General features: G+C 37.6%; 2 protein-coding genes across 9 annotated transcripts in view; one reads left to right on the forward strand and one right to left on the reverse strand.

The window, feature by feature from the left end:
* PBLD (phenazine biosynthesis like protein domain containing) overlaps positions 1–20,125 on the forward strand; it is a 79,604-nt gene that overhangs the window by 56,286 nt on the left and 3,193 nt on the right. Inside the window, exons 9-10 of one of the 6 annotated variants that reach the window (XR_009728539.1) lie at positions 8,060–8,193; positions 11,300–11,460. The exons of 3 other annotated variants lie outside the window; for them this stretch is intronic. The gene's annotated coding sequence lies outside the window, so the exon portion shown is untranslated. The remainder of the gene's footprint in view (positions 1–8,059; positions 8,194–11,299; positions 11,461–20,125) is intronic. 2 more of the 6 variants (XR_009728540.1, XR_009728542.1) reach the window with 2 other exon arrangements.
* Positions 1–20,125, reverse strand: part of MYPN (myopalladin) — a 70,583-nt gene that overhangs the window by 13,045 nt on the left and 37,413 nt on the right. For all 3 annotated transcript variants that reach the window (XM_061373983.1, XM_061373981.1, XM_061373982.1), the window contains 8 exons: positions 19,941–20,088; positions 18,359–18,430; positions 18,009–18,150; positions 17,057–17,080; positions 14,919–15,035; positions 13,810–14,179; positions 10,780–11,367; positions 8,717–8,864 (listed from right to left, as the gene is read on the reverse strand). In XM_061373983.1, the coding sequence (XP_061229967.1) occupies positions 8,717–8,864; positions 10,780–11,367; positions 13,810–14,179; positions 14,919–15,035; positions 17,057–17,080; positions 18,009–18,150; positions 18,359–18,430; positions 19,941–20,088 (1,609 nt within the window). The remainder of the gene's footprint in view (positions 1–8,716; positions 8,865–10,779; positions 11,368–13,809; positions 14,180–14,918; positions 15,036–17,056; positions 17,081–18,008; positions 18,151–18,358; positions 18,431–19,940; positions 20,089–20,125) is intronic.

Here is a 20,125-nt window from a genome sequence, read left to right on the forward strand (position 1 = left end):
GAAGTCTAAAAAATGGAAGAGGGCTTTTGCAAGAGCCAACACCTTTTAGATTTTAAGTACAACACAATAAAGAAAAAAGGAAAAAAAAAGTAGGGGGCCTGCATTGCTCTCCCATATGAAACTGTTCAGTCTGCATAATCTGTAAATCAGCAGACCAGTTATTTACTGCCCAGTGACCCTTACCAACAATTAACATCATTTTTTTATGGCAGTATGTAAATCTGTCACTGGACTATCTTAGTTGTATACAGTCTTGAACTTTATTGAGCGATACGCATGTTTCATTAGACCTACAAAATGTGTATGTGATGACTTTTTTCAGAATTATGTAACTAATCTCTAGATCAAGATTTTCTTTAGTTCAGTTTTGTGGTGACTGTGTCAAAAGCAGGTTTTGGAAATGAAAATTGCTAATGACAAGAATAATGTTTAAAATTAAAAAGGCAGTATTGTACTTTAAATACATTCTCAATTGTATGCGGAAGATGGGGGAATCATTGCTTGGTCCATGAAGTAAGCTTCTCATGATACGGTGTTCCCTAGCAGAGGGAAGTAATGGGGCTAGGAAGGCATTAGAATTACACTTTAAAGGCATCCCGTTAATGAGTAAGGTGTTGACTCCAGAACAAAATGCTACACAGTGGAGTTAAAAGGCAATGAAATACTTCAAGCTAATGGGAGAGTCCAGTATTGTTTATAGCTGCGTTTAGTCAGCAGTTTTTCTTTTTTTTTTTTTTTTGGCAGATTCACTGCTGTCCTAAAGAAGTTGTGGTATATAATATTAATAGTGGAGGGTTGATGTAGTCATAATGGCCTACAGATGAAACCAAACAATGCTGATAAAGACAGTATCTTTTATTTCCTCTACTCCATAGGTAGTGTGAGGTGTCCCTGCCCATGGCAGGGGGGTTGGAACTTGATGATCTTAAGGTCCTTTCCAACCCTAACTATTCTATTATTCTATGATTCTATGATTCTATGGTACAGGTGTAAGTTCTCTAACCGACTAACATAAATTAAACTTTAGAGCAATTATTTTCAAGCTGCAGTTCACCTCATGTTTCTTGACTCTGTTTTGGATCTGAAAAAGTGTTATGTGAACAGTGTATAATTTTTTTCCTGACTGATGTGCTGAGCATATTAATTTCTTACAAATGTCACTTTACTAAGGAATATGGGCAGTTCTTCCTTTTCATGTGTCTGCTTGCAGAAGAAAATATGATAGTGGAGGCAATGCATTTCATGGAGCCACTTTGAAGTTAATCATGGACAGGTTTTCTCTCACATTTTTTGAGTGCATGTGACTCTGAATGTAGGTACATACACTGAAAAAGGTATCAAATAAAAGTTGCAATTTGTCAAAACAATTGCATATTGCTGCACTATCGACACTGGGCAATCGATTCTGGTGACTGCTTCTCTGCCCATGGAAGACACAAGAGTCACTGTGTTTCCACACAAACACCACAGGCTCTGCTAGGAGCCGTGCAGTCTGACTGCATGTTGGGATTGGCTATTTTAAGGAGTTATGTTCAAAATTACATTTTAAATTAGAAAATATTGAAGTTAGGGTTCCCACAGCCCCAAAGTATTGCCTGTGTGTTGTGCTCATACTTAAGTGTTTGTCTTTCTAATTGTATTGTTTAGTGTGCGTATATAAGCTTTATGAATTACAAGACTAAGTTAACATTGCTGTGAAAATGTTAATACCAGCACACATAGACTGAAGGTGTTATACCAAATTTCTTATAAAGAACGGAAACCTCTGAAATAAGTGAAATACCCCATTATATAGAGAATATAATCTTGGATGTTTTTCCTTGTTTTGTAGATTATCTTCTAGGATTAGTAAGAACAGAAAATAGTTGTTAATACAGCTTTCTGAAGAACTGTCTTTATCACATAAGCTATAAACCTATTTCTGAATGTGATTACATAAGTGGAGTAGGGCAAAGTGTTTGTGGTTCAGACAAATATTTCGTAAAGTGTCACACAAAGAGCAAGTAAATGTAATCACTGGGTACAGTGTTAAAACTAGGCTACAGTTCAGCATTTTGAGGAGACTAAGGGAAAGAGTACAAAGGTTCGAGCTCTGTTGCTGGGTCAAAAATATAGGGTGCTAGTTGCTTTTTGACAACCTTCCTGGAACACAAGATTTTCACAGAAAGGAATTCACACACTTGTTTAATATAGTAGCCAGATATTTAAAATTGTGCTGTCTGCCAGCTAGAAAACTGTAAAATTCATGCTCCTATCTAGAGGTGTAAATGTTCTGTACAAATTAGAATATATATAATAATTTATGTATAATTATATCTACATATGCTGAATAGACCGTAACTTTTGACACTTGGATAGTTCACATACAAGCATTAGTGAAAAGCAGTGGTGGTTGCATTAATATTGTCAGGGTGTAGCTGGAAGGTCAAAAGACTTAAAACCGGCCAGAGAAACGCTAAGAAAAGCACTGGTAAATATGTCTCAAGCAGTTGTGTACTACTTTCCTCTAGCCATTAGTATCACCTTGTAAGTGAGCTGTGCAATGTTATTGCCACAGAGACATGTAGCGTTTTCAGCATGATTTGCAGTGTGGCTGAATCTGTTTAGCTGCCAGCTTTAGTTGCTGTCAGCAGTATTCCCCTACTTCCCTCCCTGCTCATATTCCCTGCTCATACTCATATACTCCACATGTCCCTCCTGCCATTACTGGTGGTCATCCGATCCCACAGTGACATGTTCTGCAGGAGTGAAGTAGAAGAAAGCTAACCCCAAAATGGGGGGTGGGGGACTGGGGTGTGTCAAACAAGTACTACTGGAAATGTGGAAATTTGGGGCACATGGAGAAGCAAAATGCAGCTTCTCTTCTGGCAAGCCTTTGCAGTGCCTTTGCAGTATTGTTGTAGGGTGCTGCTGGATGGTTATAATTTGTCCAGTATGGCAAACAAAATCTTCTCTCAATGCAAGTCATTTTGAAGGTACAGATTCACATCATTTTCTCTCTGTGACTGGTCTGTTTGACCCCATCACCATAATTTTTTGAGCACTTAACAGCAAGGCACCCTTCAAGGCAAGACTATTACCTGCATTTTATGTATGAGAAACTGAGACCTAAGGAAACTATTCAACCTGGTAAGGTAACATAGAAAGTCTGTGATAGAGCAATGAGTTGTATTGCTGTATCACAGAGCTATACAACTAGAAAAAAAAAGCTAGATCTTGAGTCACGTAATCTAGCTCCTGGGCCATTCTGCTACCTGTAACCTTTTTGGCAAAAATGGGAATTGCATAGACTGTAGTAATTCCTGTAAGTTTCTTAGCACTTACGGGTGTGAATATGAATTATAAAATGCTGGGTCTGTCGGAAGTTAAAACCTATCTTGCTGTTGACTTTAGCATGCTAACAGCTAGTATCGAAATAATCTGGCATTAGCATAGTAACCCATGGAAATTACTACAAATAGAATGGCTAGGGGAACTTTATTTGAATGTTGATTCTCATATACTGCATAAAAAACTTAATTCTGTTTGTCACTTGTTGCCACCTCCAGACAGATTTCCCAATTTAATCCCAGTTTTGTGACTTTTATTAGATTGGCTTTTTGGCAGAGACACTCTAAATCTAGTTGACAGTTTATCTAAGAACTGACATATATTGCATCTCAGTGTCTGTTTCCAAGCTTTAACTTTCCTTGGCTTCAAAGTCTAATCTCAGCTACTCTGATTGAAATCTGTTTAGTTTGGATTCTCTCTCCTTTCCCTCCCCCCTCCTATTTCAACAGTGGGAGTCAAAAACAATAGATCTAATGTGCATGCTTTTCTTCACTTATGTCCCATGAAGATGTATCACTGAAGTGACTTATTTCTTGCAGATGAATTATGTTGGGCCGTCTTACATGGCACAAGACATGAATATCATGCTATGCCTATGGAAACAAAAATCCTTGAAGAGTTTATCAAGTCATTTTTGGTACATGGCTAGACAATATTCTAAATACAGTTCAGCTCTGTGGTTGAGCAAGAGGAAAGCAGAAAAGCAAGCAAACAAGGTTTGCATCTCTAAACTTCCACAGATGTACCAGCTAGAGCAAGTGGCTTAGGAGTGTGTGTGAAAGCATGAGGAGCTCAGGTTCCCTTTCCTAGGTGAAGAGTTCTGCAAGCCAAGACCCTGACCAGGAAAACCTGTCTGTACTTTGTTGTTAATTAGATCTGGGTCTTGAGAAGACATCTACAAGTGGTTGTTCATTTATTCGTTCCCATGATAATTGGGAGTTCATACCTACTGATATCAGAACTGGTAGTTTGTCTTGGTCAGGTTCTTAAATCTCTTCTCACTTCTAGTACAGATCAAACAAGCTACTGTGAGGACTCCTTGTGATATAATTCCCATCCTTAACCAAAACTGTCTACATTTGCTGACCTTTGAGAGATGATGTGAAGCTTGGTTTTGAGCAAGATTTTTGGGGTGATTCAATTAAGTGTAATTCTTACGCTCTGGGGAACAGAGTTCTTAGTGATTCTTGGGACCTTTCTGAGGCTGACTGCTTAGTATGAGAATTGAGAGGTGGTGATTCTGTCTGATCAATGCTGCAGTGTTAGTGGCCTGTGTTATGAGTCAGGTTCTGCATATGACTTTACAGGCTGTGGTTTTAATGATCTAAAAGCTTTTGGACAAACCCTGCATCTCTTCTACTTCGAAATTTCTTCCAAAATATTTCCTAGCAAAAATAACGAATATTCATGTAAGAGCTGTGCATAATTTTCTAAACAGCTGTAGATTTACTCTTTATCCTAAAATAAGGCAGTGATAATTCTGTTGTCTGGGTCTTACACAGAACACAACCAACCAGCATTGCCACATTATATTCTTCGTAGTAAATGACACAGACATGTGAGTATAGTCTGTAGTTCTTATAACCAAAGGGCATAAGCCAGGCCCAGGTACTTAACTCTCCTTTATTATTGCACAGTTATTTCTTTATTACATATTTTCTTTATGTACAGGATTTAGAGGTTTAATTATCTCATTTTTCTATTTTATATTATTTGCATAGCAAAGTTTTGAGGAGGTAATATAATTAATTTCTAAGGTTTGCCTGTAATGCTGAATTTCCTCTATTTATAGTCCCATTGCTGAAGCCTGTAAATGTTTTCAAATACCAAGGTAAGAGAATCAGTTTGTATGACACATTTATATTTTTTTCCATTTGCAAAAATTCCCCCAAATTCTCTGTCTGCTGTTTTCTCCCCACACATCTTTTAGTTCCTACATGACATATTCTAACTAAACATTACCAAGATATTTTACTTGTAAGGAAGATAAAAAGCCCAACAGACAAAACTGACAGGTTTTGGGAAGTGGAGGTAGCACTGGCTGTGCTCTTCTTTCATCAAATGGTGCAGAAGCTCGGGTATTCACTGAGGGTACGAGACTTGGATGCTTTGTCTTACAGAATTTTAACCTTAGTCTCTAAGAGGAAGCTCTGAGCTCTATGCTAATAAAACATTACGGGCCTGGAGTTTCACTTTTGCAGATGTACTGGAACAGCCACTGCAGCAAGGACAAGAATCCAGGTGTTTGTTCTAGTTCCTAGGCAGGAAAGTGATTATCTTTTTCTGTCTCAGTCTGTTTTTTTTCTCCAACCCAACTGGAAGAAAGGATTCTAGCAGCTTCCTCAGACAATCCTAACCATTAAGCTGAAATGCTCTCCAAAATGTCCTTGCTAAAGGAGGGCCTGTTCCACACTGCCTGAAAGTATTAAGTTTTATTTATTAGGCGGGAGAAGGTGAGAGACAGGCTCAGGGCTCTTGTTAGGGGAGCTGTTCGGAAAGGTGGAATTTCCAGATTTTTATCCTGCTGACTAAGGATGCTTAATTATTTGTGCAACCTGGGACAGCACCAACAGTACATGTACTCACTGGCAAGGAGCTATGCTGTTCTTATGGGAGTTGTGAACTGACTGTCTTCAGGCCGAGAAAGAAACTAAGACTCCTATATCCTGGGATTTGTCCTAACCTCCTTCTGCAATTGTGTAAAGCTAATCCTCATTTAGTGTGTCTTCCATTTGAAAGAACTGAGCAAATCTAACTGAAGATGTTTGATTTCACTGAACCACATTTTTTTCAACACTCCTAATTGTGATGAAATTTAACCTGGCAGTGTAGCATAAAGCCATCTGCATGAATGACAGGTATGGTGTGGGTTTGTTTTGTTGTTGTTTTTTTTTTTTCTCGGTAAAAATGACAGCTTGTTATTCCATGTACTTGATCAAAGTTGCAGCTAGAATCTTAGCAAAATCATATTTGTATTTCTGTCAGCACTGCATGATTGTCATAGCTGTAGAAGACCAGAGTCTAATCTGTTCTGTCTTGTGCAACATCAGCAAAATTACCAACTATGTTCTGATTCTGTATTTCTTTATTGTTGGTGATGAATGATGTACTGGATGAAACAGAAGGAGTACATCTGGAATACTGGATATCATGCTGAGCGTGTAATGCTGACACTTAGGAAAATCTTGACTTGTAAGCTAAACATTTTTCATATGGAAGTCACTGATAAGTAATAAATAGAGCACCAGAATGTAAATCACTCATGTTTATTACTGCACTTTATATAGTAATGTAAGTCAATACCAGTGCTTTAAAGCACAGACTTGTCATCTGCAGCTTTCATTCTGGATGATCCATAGATGTTCTGCAGGTATTTTAAATGAGACCAAATGGTACTATTGAAATATGGGGTTACAATACCATTCTCTAAATAAAGATACTGTATAGGATGCATTTTATGAGAAGAAATTTTTAAAATAGCATGTAGAAAACATAAGGATGCCAACACTTTGAGATTCTTATTGGATGCTGTACTCCATTATGCAGTGATCTCTCACACAGAGGAGAGTTATGTTCATATGTATGAGAAAGTGAATAAGGAGGCCCTCCCTACCATTATAATCACCAATTTAATGCAGACGTGCTATATATAGGATGAAAATGTCTCCTTTTTAGTTCTTTGTTAACTATAAAAGGAAAAAACAGGACAAAATCAATGGGTGTGTATCCAGCATCCAACATTCCAACATATTATTCTCATGATATTGATTGCTCTAAAAACGGCAAAGCAGTAGGAATTTTGAAAATATTACACATTCTCTATCTCTTTAAATAATCACTGCTTTCACTTAGGAGAAAACTCAGACTTGAGTTTTCTTCAGTCAGTCTGAGCCGTGGTCTTCTTGGATGTGGAAGAATAAAATCGGAAGTGGTTAAAGCTGGGAACTGTGGGGAAAATGAGGGAACTTTTATTGAGCAATCCTAAAATTGTTTGCTAGTTCATTACCATTGGCATTCTAATTACCATAACAATTAAAGAATTTCCAGCTTTGAAGTTTTTCAGTATTTGGGGGATATAGGAATCAAGATTTTCATTTGGTCTCATAGAGAATAGCAAATAAGTGTATAAATAACTTGTGCTGTCAGCAGATAGCTTTGACACTAGTAGCCGTCATTGTTTCTAAAGGGATTATCATGCAGTTAAGTCAAAACACTGATAGGTGTTTCACAGTAGCTCTCTAAATAATTTGTCTTATTACCATTGCAAGTACAAATTGTAACACTTGTGATTCATCTGCAAAACATACCGCTTGCCAGTTGTTTTACTCAAAGTGCTTTGGCAGCGTGATCTGTCAGAAAGGTCAACAGCAAAACTAAAAAAAACAGGGATTACACTGCAGTTATCTATAGAGGGCAGTTTGCTCCAGAGACTCCATGGCTTTTTGCTTACCTTAGCATGTTCTCTGTCAGAAGGGCTAACAGACATTGTGAAAAATCGTCAACAGCAGATCAGGGTAAGCCATTATTTGCTGCATTAAGCCTGAGCTGATGGGACAGCTAGGGAGGGCTCTGGAGCCAAGGTGAGAGTAGCATAATCACCTACAGACAGAACAGCTATATAGATGTCCTTGGTGTGTTCTACTGTTATACGAAGGTTATTGAACCTGATTTACTTTGATTTCAACCTCAAAACATAATTTCATTTTTTATTTCTTCTTTATTTTCATAGACACTGACCAGATCTGGTGAATTCATTGATTCCAATTAAGTATGAACTGATATTTAGTTCCTTTAACTCTGGGAAAGGCTTCATATTCTGCAAAACATTACTAATGCCTGAAGTTTGTTATACACCAGTAAAAGGTACCAAAACCTTTGTTAGCTTCCTAACAGGTGCCTGTCAATACATGTAATTTGGGAGATTTGGAAAAATAGGTTTAATGCTAAAATTGTCTACTGCATTTTAGTTTCAAAGTAAAAACAGAAACCTTTTCTTAAACAGTTTGTTTACTCCTTAATGTGTGTTAAAAATATACAGTGTATGGATGTGTATGTGTGCAATGAGTTGAGCAACTTGTGAAGTGAAAAAATGAAATCAAATGTACAGAAGCTTCCATGAAGAGAAGGAAGTTTTACATTCCTACTCGTCTCTAACAGAGATACTCAGGAAAATAAAAATGCCACAGTCACAAAGTAAACCCTCTACAGCTGCAACCACTCATACTTCCTATTTAAAGCTCCAGTTTGCTATTCCAAACCAGTACTTACCAAAAAAACTCACCCTGCGAAGTATTGTAGCAGCTCAAACTGCACAAACACTTTTTGTACCATAATACATGTCTTGTTCATGAGTGAAATTTATTTTAATAGCGCTCATTTTTCTTACCTGCTGACTACTTTGTTGATTAACATCCTCTCTGAAATGCAGTTTTCTTTCCAGGTCCTTCACAAGTGCAGCTTTATTTTCCCGAATAGAATCATCTGTTGCTAATGGCAGAGGCTTCAGATTTTTCTTTATTAATCCCTGGGTTGGGCTATTAAAAGAAAATTCTGATACTAACATGCAGCAAACAGTATATATTTTTTTTGTCACCTGAGTGATATGAAATGTTACGTTTCAGTTGTCTGGAGGACCATGTTATTTATTTATGTAGAAGCCAAAGCACAATATGTAATTTTGGTTTTTTTGGTACTATTTTAAAGGTGCATCCCATTCCCATGCCAGTAAGAATGTGAAAGGGAATAAGCATTGTAGTACTATAATAAGCATCTAAGTTCCATTTGTATATATACTGGAATAATGGTATCACAATTAATGCTAAAGAAATGTGTATAGGTGTTACATTAGGTGTACAATTTGTACATTTTACTGAGTCAGGCAATAATTGTAAATTTAATACAATTTCCCATTGGTCTTTATCACCTTCATTAATCATTTACTCTTCCCATGAACTTCGGCTTCTTTCATTTCTCTCACCCTTTTGTGGCCCCTAACATCAACAGTTCTTTTTCTTTTTATTTTATAGATGTAGTCTGTTTAATTTTACTAAGATTTGAAAATTGTTAAATTCTTAAATAAGACTGCCAGGAGAGTGACGGTGCACTGCTGAAGCACAGCAGCAGCACACTACTAAAGAGTGTGCAGTGTTCTAGTGGTTTACCAGGAGTTGGGATCTTAATAACAGGGGGTCTAGGTAAGGGGCATAACTGATGATTGCTATGCAAGATGTTTTCTTTTTGTTGTTCTGCAGACATGGTAATCTCACTGCTCTTGTAGACAGAAATATTGCACTTGATAATGCCAAAGAAGGAAACTTTAACCTCAGTAGATATTCATGGGTTAATACAAATACTGTTCAGTTTCCTACCTCATCTTTTCTGCCCTCTCTTTGGCTCTCTCCCATGCAGAGATCTAGATTTGAATTTCAGCATGATGAGCTCTAGTTATGTGGGAATTCATCTCTGGGCTGGGACCCAGGAAAGGTGAAATGAAGAAAACAATATTTAACTACTCTGCATACTGTAAGGTTATATTGGGTAATGCCTGTACAACAGTTAGACAATGTAAAGCACTTTGCAAGGGTTAAATGTCATTAATGCAAAGAGAATAGTGCTTGCGCATTTGTGCACCAGCTCTGAAGGGGAGGTAGGAGAGTGGATGAGCAGTTGCAGTTGGTTTCTGCTTGTTCTTGCAATACTGTGAAAGCAGGCCCAGGGCTTGAGTTGGCTATAGTTAAAACCTTCACTGTGAACATTGTAACTTTATTACATATTTCAACTCTACTAGTAAAGAAGGAACTCTTAAAGCCACAACCTTTCCAGAACATCATCATCCTTATTTGCTTGTATGGTGGTAGCCATTTCGCCACAGAAATCATACTATCAATTAAAATATTTATGTGAAAATAACTCTCCTTAGATTTTCTGGTGGACTTTAAACATAGAAAATATTGCAACCAGGCAAATACCTTTACATAGGTTATTTCTGAGATTTACCTGGACTAAAAAATAACTTAGATTATGAGGTACCTTTTACAACTTCACTTGTTGCTTACAGTAGATGAGAATGTTTTTATAGCTCATACAGGCAAATAGTCTTAGAGTGACCTACCTTGCAAACTTATGAAATCTCCTTTCTCCCCCTAGTACAGTCTTACGAACCTCTGAGCCCCCAGATTCTGGTATGTGTCTGTTTATAAACTCACATTTCTCTATGTTGAATTTATCTTACCCTTGATGTATCTTATTATAGAAGCTACTACCCCTTTCTTTTTTAATGTAAAGTTTAGATTAAAGGACCAGAATGCATGAATTACTTGCTTTTTGATTTTATGAATGACTTGCAATTCAGTAGGCTCCCCACTGAACCCTTGAGCAGAAAATACGTCCTAGTTTCCTTTATGCATATTTCTTGTCCCTGCTTCCTTGCATGTGGTTTATGCTACTTACGTGGTTGGTGTAGTTCTGGGTAGTCCCATAGCATTGGTTGATGGCACAGCAGGAAGTGAAGGAAGAACAGCACTAAGGAAAGCTACTGGATTCTGAATCCGGCCAGTTGGGGAGATAGGAGCAGGAGTCACACTTTGTGGCTGAAATTGTTTTACACTTGGTGTAGAAAGGGTTAAAGGAGGCACCATGGATTCTTTAGGGCTTGGTAGAGCCTGTTCAGTTTTGCTTGTAAACCCTCCTGAAGACATTGATTGGGCAGGTGGAGGATTTCCTGTGAAATTTTCTTTGTTATTTGTCCTTTGAATTCCTTGAGGGATGTTGCTGAATGTTGTAACTAAGAAGCTAGAAGAGGAGCTGGTAGACAGTGTGGTTTGTGATGGTGGGAGTTGCTTAGGTCGAGTACAACTGTATGCTTGAGAAGCAGAAGCATTGCTTTGCTTGTATGTAGTCGAGGTTGACTGTTGATGAAGTGAAGTAGCAGAATTCAGTAAAGCTGGGTTAAATGACAACTCTCTTGCAGATATCTGATGCACCTGCTGTTGTTCAAGCAAGACCTGGTTGTGGAGCTGTTTTAACTGGGTCTGATCACTGCATAGAAAACAAAGATGAACAAAATTGGTCATGAGACCTGAATGTGCTGGCTAGCTACAGTTCCATATGTGAATTGTGATACAGTAACAGGTATGGGAAACTGCTACATGATATATTCTCTAACATTATGAGGAAAGCATAATATTAGTTTGCTACTGAAACAAACTTTTCCTTCTTCCATTCTTTGCCAGAGGCACAAAACTATTTTCTATGAAAATGATTTGACTGAAGACATTTCTTACATCTTAACACATGAATCGTAGAATCATTGAATGGTTTGGGTTGCAAGGGACCTTAAAATTGTGTAGCTCCAACCCCCTGCCATGGGCAGGGACACCTCACACTAGACCAGGTTGCTCAAAGCCCGATCCAGCCTGGCCTCAAACACTTCCAGGGGTGGGGTATCCACAGCTTCTCTGGGAAACCTGTGCCAGTTTCTCACCAACCCCATAGTGAAGAATTTCTTCCTAATATCTAATCTAAACCTACTCTCTTTCAGTTTAAAGCCATTCCCCCTTGACCTATCACTACATGCCTTTGTAAAAAATATTAAAGGAACAGCATTGTCATATACTGTTCTGTGTCGCAGAATCACAGAATCCCAAGGGTTGGAAGGGACCTCAAAAGATCATCTAGTCCAACCCCCCTGCAAGAGCAGGGTAACCTAGAGTTCATCACACCGGAACTTGTCCAGGTGGGCCTTGAATATCTCCAACGTAAGAGACTCCAAAACCCCCCTGGGCAACCCGTTCCAGTGCTCTGTCACTCTAAGTACCTCTCTGCTTGTGTAACTGAAAGAAGGATTTGGTTTATTGGATTTTAAATGAGCATTTGTAAGGCAGATTGCAGTTACTTAGCTCTTATTAAAGTGGGTTCTGAAACCACCATTTTGGCTAATGAAGCTTTGTAATAATCCACTGAAAGGTATTACCAATGTAGTTTAAGGTGGTATTGGCATTTGGTTACAGGCAGGAGTGCAATTCAGAGTACTTGCATTTCATGCAGTTGTTATTTCCCAGATACTATTTACTGTATGTCTTCTGGGATTTTTTTACTTTGCAACTAAGGAAAATTATTTTGCCTTGTCAAGGGGTTAATTTAGTTATTAATAGAAATACAGAAATAGAAATAGAGCATATGAAAAGCAGGCTAACTTTTCCCCTTTGAAAACCAAAACCAACATAGATACTATGGAAAATTATAATGTAATAAATTGTTGAATATGAAATAATTATTGTTAAATAGTGAAAAGTGTAAAAGTAGGGACCAACCACAATTGGTACTGATGAACCAAATATATGAAGTCAAGAGAAATTCTTTTAAAGAATTACTGTTTCTAGAATGTACTAAACAAAAATCACATTGAAGCTAAATATGACAGTGTAAAGCTTTCCAAAAGTAGCATTTTAGAGACTTAGAAGTTGTGCAATCCTGATTTTGTTTACTTCATATATACATGTGCATAATAATGCACTCCTTTGTTATGTTGGGTGCAGGGGAGGAGAAATTCTGTTTTATGCAAGCACTGGACAATTTAAATGCTGCTTCTGGTCCCCTCTTAAACACACCATAGCTCTGAAAGTGTATAGAGCTGTGAACATGGGCTTAGCAAATTAAAACAATACTGCTCCAAGTTATTCCTATGCTATATGGCATAAGTTCTGTCCCATAATGTTTATGCTATGTTATTACAACCCTGCTTAAAAGTACCAGTTAGTTACTTTATAAAGTCCTTCCTGAGCCTTAAGGAAGAAATGAAAATAAGGGCTCTGCATGTCTTTTGTTAAACTAGATTTGGGACATTCAAAAAATGCTAAAAAGATATTTCTTAATAAACTGCAGTGTGGATTCTGTAAATTGTCCTCTAAGAAAACTACACTACTGCTTAAAATTCCCCCTTGAGCTCACAGTGCACTAATCACGCAGGGCTTTTTAGATCAAGGGTTTTCACATTATCAGACTTCTCCAAGTATTTATCTGTTATGTTTAGACATGAAAGTCATGAGGTCTTTGGGTCTACAGTAGCTAGCTAGCAGCTACCCTATGCTATGTGTAAGCCTGGATATGTCTGGTCTTGGCAAAATTGCATACCCAGAATTTAGTGAGATATATTGAAAAAAATGCTTTTATTTTTCCCAAATAAAATCCATGTTGTCCATCTTTTGTTTGCAGCAGAAGACTTTGTGAAATTAAATACAGTTTCAAAGGGAAAACATTTCTCTTTCAAAATTGGGGAACAGTTTTCATAAGAGTGATAGACAGAAAAAATTATCTAGCTCTGTTTTTTATGCTCTATGTTTTTAAGGCCAGCACCAATTAATAGTGACTGTCTTTTTGTTCTCCATTTGATTTTTTTTGCTATAGTGCAATAGTGTGGTTTTCTATGAATACTAAATAATATCAGTGATGCACCTGAGACTTAGAAGCCCTTTTACTTACAGCTTTGGTTTAGCCAGTACTGGGGGGGGTTCCTTAGATGGTGATGTTGGCTCTGGTATTTTCATTGGCTGTCCATTTATTGTCTCTTGGAAATAGTTGAGTCTGTTTTGGTTTGTAATGCCAGGTCCATCCTCTGATGATGATTCACTTCCTTTATCATCTTCAGGCAGCTTGAAGTGCACCCGGAGACCTATCTTGGAACTTGATCTGGGTTCATTGTGGTTCACAAGAACACCTTCAAGTTTAGGTTTGGGGGTTTGATTTGCTACACGGTGGGAGGGAGTACATGGGGGAGCTTGATGTTCAGCAGCAATTAAGTTGATTGAGCTCATTGTGTGAAGGGTAGCAGCATTACTACTGTCTTCAGATGCTGAAACAGTAAATATCAAACTTCTGGTGATATGTAAAACCCATAAATTATAGTGACATGAAATCACAAAAGTTACGGTTAAAAAACCTCACTCTGATGTCCTTCCAGCTGTTGGACTGAGTTGTTTCACCTCATTTGTTTAGCAACAAGTTCCCTTAACAAAGGAATATTGTAAAGGTGGGGGGAAAAGAGACAGAGTTCTAGTTTGGAAGATCCAGAAGTGGTCTTCAGCCATGTGTTCTGTGAATTCCACTAGCATCTTTGAAATGCAAACTTTCTTTTCAGATAATTCTCTGACTTTTTACTCATGAAAAACACTGTCAGAACTTGACCTGAATTGGAGTTAACAGCACGCTGTTCTTTTTTATATACTGTACTTTGCTCACTTAACTGCATAGTGCCTTGGCAGCTTACATCATGTAGGCAGTATGAAAGAATCTTTCTTGAGGTTTCCTCCTTTGGGATCTGCACCAAAGGGTTATTGAAACAACTATCTAGACAATCCACAGAGATTCCAGAAATGGCTATTGCCCAAATCTTGAGGTCAGCAAGAGCTGTGTTTTTGGAAGGGCTGTGTGAAATTCATTCGCTAATGTCCTTTGTTCCTTCACATTTCTAATTGCAGAAGGGCACTTGGAAAAGGCATAGCAATCTCTATGTACAATAAGCAGCCTGGACTGAACAGGGTAGCAGCCCTGCTCTGCTTGTATTAGCAGGCAAAAGACTAAAACGAACTTACCTTTGACAGTTAGATGAGCTATACTAGATACTGTGCCATATTTATTGCTTGCAGTACAGGTAAAACTGCCAGAATCTTCTGAAAATACTTCAGCGATAACAAGAGTACAAATTTCCTCTGCAAAGCATCAGAACAGCATTATTACTTGAAGTGAACATGCATTGAACAAACACATAAAGCCTTGACTACCCTTGGGGACATTTCCTTACATTTTCCACCTTGCTTAGTTTGATTTTAGTTTCATCAGTATTATCAATTTTGGCAGCCTTTGTGTGCAGCAGCTGTTATCAGCATTGTCTGTAGCAACTGGTATGCTGTGTGCTGCAGCATGCCCAACAAAGTGAAGAACAGGTGTCAGCAGTGTTTGGAAAACATTAGAAAATGTTTTCCTAACCACATGAAGTACCGACTTTCTCTCTGAAGAACTTAAAGTTTAATTTGGAGAAATACAGTGTATTCTATATTCACAACTCACTAAAATATATGTATTTTCACCTCTGCAAATGGAAAGATTATCTATAATTAACTGGGAACAATTCAAGTCACTCTGTAATGTGAAGAAATGCAAAACATATACGTATAGGCTGGCATTTTCCAAACGTACTAGTGCAGATTTGCAGATAGAAGGGATTGTGCTAATTGTGCTTCTAGAAAGCAGCATTTTCATTTCTTTGTGAAGAAGATTAATGGGCACCAAAAATGTGCTATCAGAATTGTAATAGAAGAAATTAAATTCCATCTTGAAAAGTCAGTCTGGGGCTATGACATTCCTGTCTGACCAGGATCTGACATGTCTGGACAGCAATACCACCTAGTAATTACCTATGGTGATGGGATTTTAAATCTTTTGTTTGATTGGATATCTGGGATGGGGAGAAAAAGTAGCATTGGAAGTGTATTGAAATGTGGGCTGATAGCATTTCTTCTGCTAATCAGTGATTGTTTTGCTACCATTTTGCAAGAAACTTTCCTAAAACCCAACTGGATTAGTATCTCATGAGTATTTCTGTGGAAGACCATACCACACTTAAGCTCGATTGTTTCATGTCATCACTGAGGAAAACCTAGCGACAAAGAGATTATTTGCTAACAATTATAGGAGAATAATAGTTTATTATAGCACTAGGATTTTAGAACTAGTTTAAGGTACTGCAGTATCTAGTTTACATACTTGCATTTGCTAGCCACTGCATGCATGGAAATGCAGATTCCTTCTGAATCAGCAGCAGGTGATGAGGCAGTGACAACTGCACCTAACTGATTACCCTCTAAAAACTGCTTCACATTACTCAGAAGTGATGCCACTGGACAGTGAAGGCACAGCATTGGTGGGTTCTAGCAGAAGCTCCATTTATTTATTCCTAGGTCTCGGAAAGAGACATTGCAAAGGGAGGAAGTTGCATTCAAGACATTTTTGGGGGCAAAAATCTTTTAATAGGGCAAGGAGAAGAGTTACAGGAATTTATATTCCACAAGAATTAATTAATATAATTCCACAGAAAAAAATCATTTGGTGATTTTCTGTCTTAAGAGGGGCAGCTTTACATTTCTAATAGTGAAACCATAATGGGGAGAGTGATTGTCTCATGGAGAAGTAGTAAAAGCCTGTAAGGCTCCTTTGCTCAAAATATGCTGCTCTGATCCACGAAATTAGCAAGTTCAGCCACTTTTATAGCATTTGCTGATATCAGGGGTGGAACACCTGATGTGATACTCTCATATTACGCTAGTAGAGAGCAAAGGGAATGGCTGACATGGCTAAATGTCTTATGCGATGTTCCCTAACTGGTAAACTAGATAAAAATAGCTCAGTCCTACATCATCTGGTGTACTTATGAACCTCAGATATACAGGGGAACCTCATCCATTAATTTTGTTAATCTTCAGTTCATAAGGTGGCAGCATTTAGATTCTAAGTTAGAACTGGGTCAAAACAGAATGGAAACATTATTTTCTTTAAAAATGATAGAATTAAATTATATGTTTATGGAACAGACTAGAATGACATGCATCTTACAAGTAGCTATAGAATGTTGGAGAAGGAAGAAATTATGTTAATTAAGTAGTGGAGTTTAATTAGTATTTTTGAATATACATTTGTATAATCAAAAAAGTATGAGCTTTTTGATGATCCTCACCTGGTTCAGCCATAGATCTTGGTTCTAAAGAGAAGAAGAGCAGAATTAGTAGATTGAGTAATGGCTTCCTTTTGCCAATAATTTTTCTTAAACACTAAATACAAAGCTTGATCTTCTCAATAAGATGGAATATTCCTTTTGATGTAGTTTTCTAAGGGGTGGTGGAGACAGCCAGGCCTTGTAGTCAAATGTATGTCAAATCCACTGAACAATATGAATACTTATGAACATTTTTTAGAATTTATGAATAGGAAATAAGTTCTGGAAGAAGTTTTTTTTTTGCAGTCTTAGTACTACTTTATTGTGTCTTGAAGACAATTTCTGAAACTATTACACACATGAAAACAAGTTATGATAAAATATGTTTTCCTATAGGTTTAATTTTGTGTGGTTTTAAGGAATTTTTATTGAGTTTTAACAATTTTAGCATGCCAGTGAGTTATAAGGTTTTTTTGACTGCACTTAAAAATTAAGGTAGAAGTATATGCTTGCAACCTAATATCTATCGTGCACATACATATGGAAGCATGCTAATATGTACATCAGGTTACTTTTGTGGGTAAATAAGCAACCCACTGCCCATAAGCTATATTGCAATAGCACTTAACTATAAGATGAGGAATTTATGGGCAATGCAGCTCTACATAAACGGTGCAAAACCAAAACCAAACACTGAAAGTAAGTCTGGATTAGAAAAGGACATTGAAGTGGCAAAGGGATCAAAGCAGAAAGAAAAACACCTCAGTAGTTTGGGGAATCTCAGACAAATACTACCTATGAGTATGCTGTTTAATTCATCCACAGTTTTGGCTTCTAGAACCCAGATATATTGCCATAAGTATGGCTTATATAGTTCTTACCATTGCAGTGAGAAATTCAAAGTGTTGCTATTAGCAGTTTCTTTGCTTGCCTGTATTTCATTAGACACAGTATTTCCACACAAGAAACGTACTTTTCTGTAATATCCTAAAATCTGGAGAATCTTCTATCAGTGTTCCTTCTCTATACCATTCAACCTTTGGGGAAGGAGCTCCTTTCACCCGACATTCAAAGACCACAAGCTGCCCTTCAGAAGCTGAAATATCCTGTAACATCTAATAGAGAAAATGCATAGACAGTCAGTAAAAGTCTTATTGGTCTGGAAGTAATACTGATTTCAGTAAGATTTCATAAAGCCACTCAATCCTTGAATGGCTTAAGAAATGCATAATTCCTTTTTTTTATCTTTGTTAGAAAATGTTAATTACCTCTCAATACAATTAATTGGCTGCTAGTTTTCAAGTATGTCATAGAACAAGTTACCTTTGTAAACACAGGAGCAGCAATTATAGGTCTTCCATCCAGTCCTTGCAAATAGTTAGTGGGGCTTTGAGCCTGTAGATTGCAAAACATCATATGATGATATTTAGGTGTATAGTGGTTATTTACCCATATACAGAAGAAATATGCTTTTGGAATGACACAAGAGATTTTGGTGGGTGAAGTCTAAAGCAAAATATTTAATGAAATGAGAAAATGTTGCTCTATTGTAGGCAACTGCTAGTGATCTTCCTTAAGGGGACACTGCCTGGGTAACAATGATTTATTGCCTTACTGAATTAGTCATGGCAAGGAAAACTTCACTGCAACGTAACATCTTTCCTTAATACTTCACTAAGGCAGATCTGTGTAGGCTCCTTGGTAGTAGTCTCTTTTTAAAACTTCTTACTTGGAAAATATCTGTGGATGTTAATAAGCAAAAGTTCAGTCAAGTCATGTGTGTGACTAATCCTTTGCCAAAACCAAATAATTTCAGAGGTGGAATATGGTCTTATTGAGCCTACTCAGTGAAATCAGAATGAAATTATTCTCCTCCAGGAAAACATCCTTATATGACTCTGTTAATCGAGTTTTCCATTTTAGTGAAATAGAATCTGCCCCAGAACAGCCGAATTAGTGCTTCAGTATCTCAGGAAACAGCCAAATTCTATAGATGGTGTCTTATGGGCCAACAAAATTAAAAATGGTGATTTTTGAGATAACTACTACTCTGGACTTAGGCAGCCTCTGTCAAAATGGCATAATGCCACTAGGGCTTAGTTCTGTTCTCTTTATAGTCAAAAATACATGCACATTGCTTCACCTAGTCAGTATCTGTTCACTGGTTACCACCTAATTCTACTCTGTAAACATTGAAAACGCAGTATAAAGTGCCTCAGTTTTGTTTTTAAGGAGATACGGGTCTTCCTTCCATTAGGAAAGAATGCACAGTTACAAATATTCTGATAGTATGAAGCAAAAAGGACTCTAAATGCATGCTAACATTAATTAGAAACTCTTTGATATGGATATTAAAATGTTATGTGTAAATAGCGTATCTACATATAAAGTAAACATAGCAGGGAAATCATTCTGCTTAAAATAAGTTTCACTGAAAGAAAATGATTTCAGGTGAGTTCTTGAGAGAGAAAAAAAGCTACAGGAAACTTTTAGGAGAGGTACAGGAAAAAGTTATAGGCTGCCACTATTGAAAGTGAATGAGTCAATCTGCAATGAGGCCAGTGAGCTGAGTTACACATCCAAGTGCCCTTCACGGCATGCAGTCCCTGACCTGCTGGAGTGCACACAGATTCCCACCGCTGGCTGAGCTAGCAGCAGCTGCTCCTTCTGCTCATTGCTGCAGAGATGCCTGTAACCTGAGGGTGAAAGATTCCCTTCCCTGTACCAGGTGCTAAAGGTTAGCTAGTAGGCAGAACATCTCTTCTGTGTATGCAACTACTGTATGGTGGTAAGGTTCAAAGCAAAAACTAGAAAATTTGTGGATTCTGAGTCACAGACTGGAGAAGAAACACCTTTGTAAGAGCTTGCTTTTGGTCCTTGCAATTCACCATCTTGTCTCCCCTACCTGATTAACTGGTGTTGACACAGGCTGGATAGGTACAGACACAGGCTGAGCCACAGCAGATGGTGCCTTGGAGGTCTCTAGATGCTTTGTTGCGGTTCTAGCAGCAGGAGACGCTTCATTCAAGAAGGTGTCAGTTCGCTTTGGTTTGCTGTGGAATATTAACCAAAAACAAATTCTCTAGTTGA

This window comes from Neopsephotus bourkii, unplaced genomic scaffold (genome assembly GCF_033783945.1).
Source record: "Neopsephotus bourkii isolate Nb327-2 ecotype Australia unplaced genomic scaffold, CSIRO-AGI_Nbou_v1 NB_1634, whole genome shotgun sequence".
Classification (NCBI taxonomy): Eukaryota; Metazoa; Chordata; class Aves; order Psittaciformes; family Psittacidae; genus Neopsephotus; species Neopsephotus bourkii.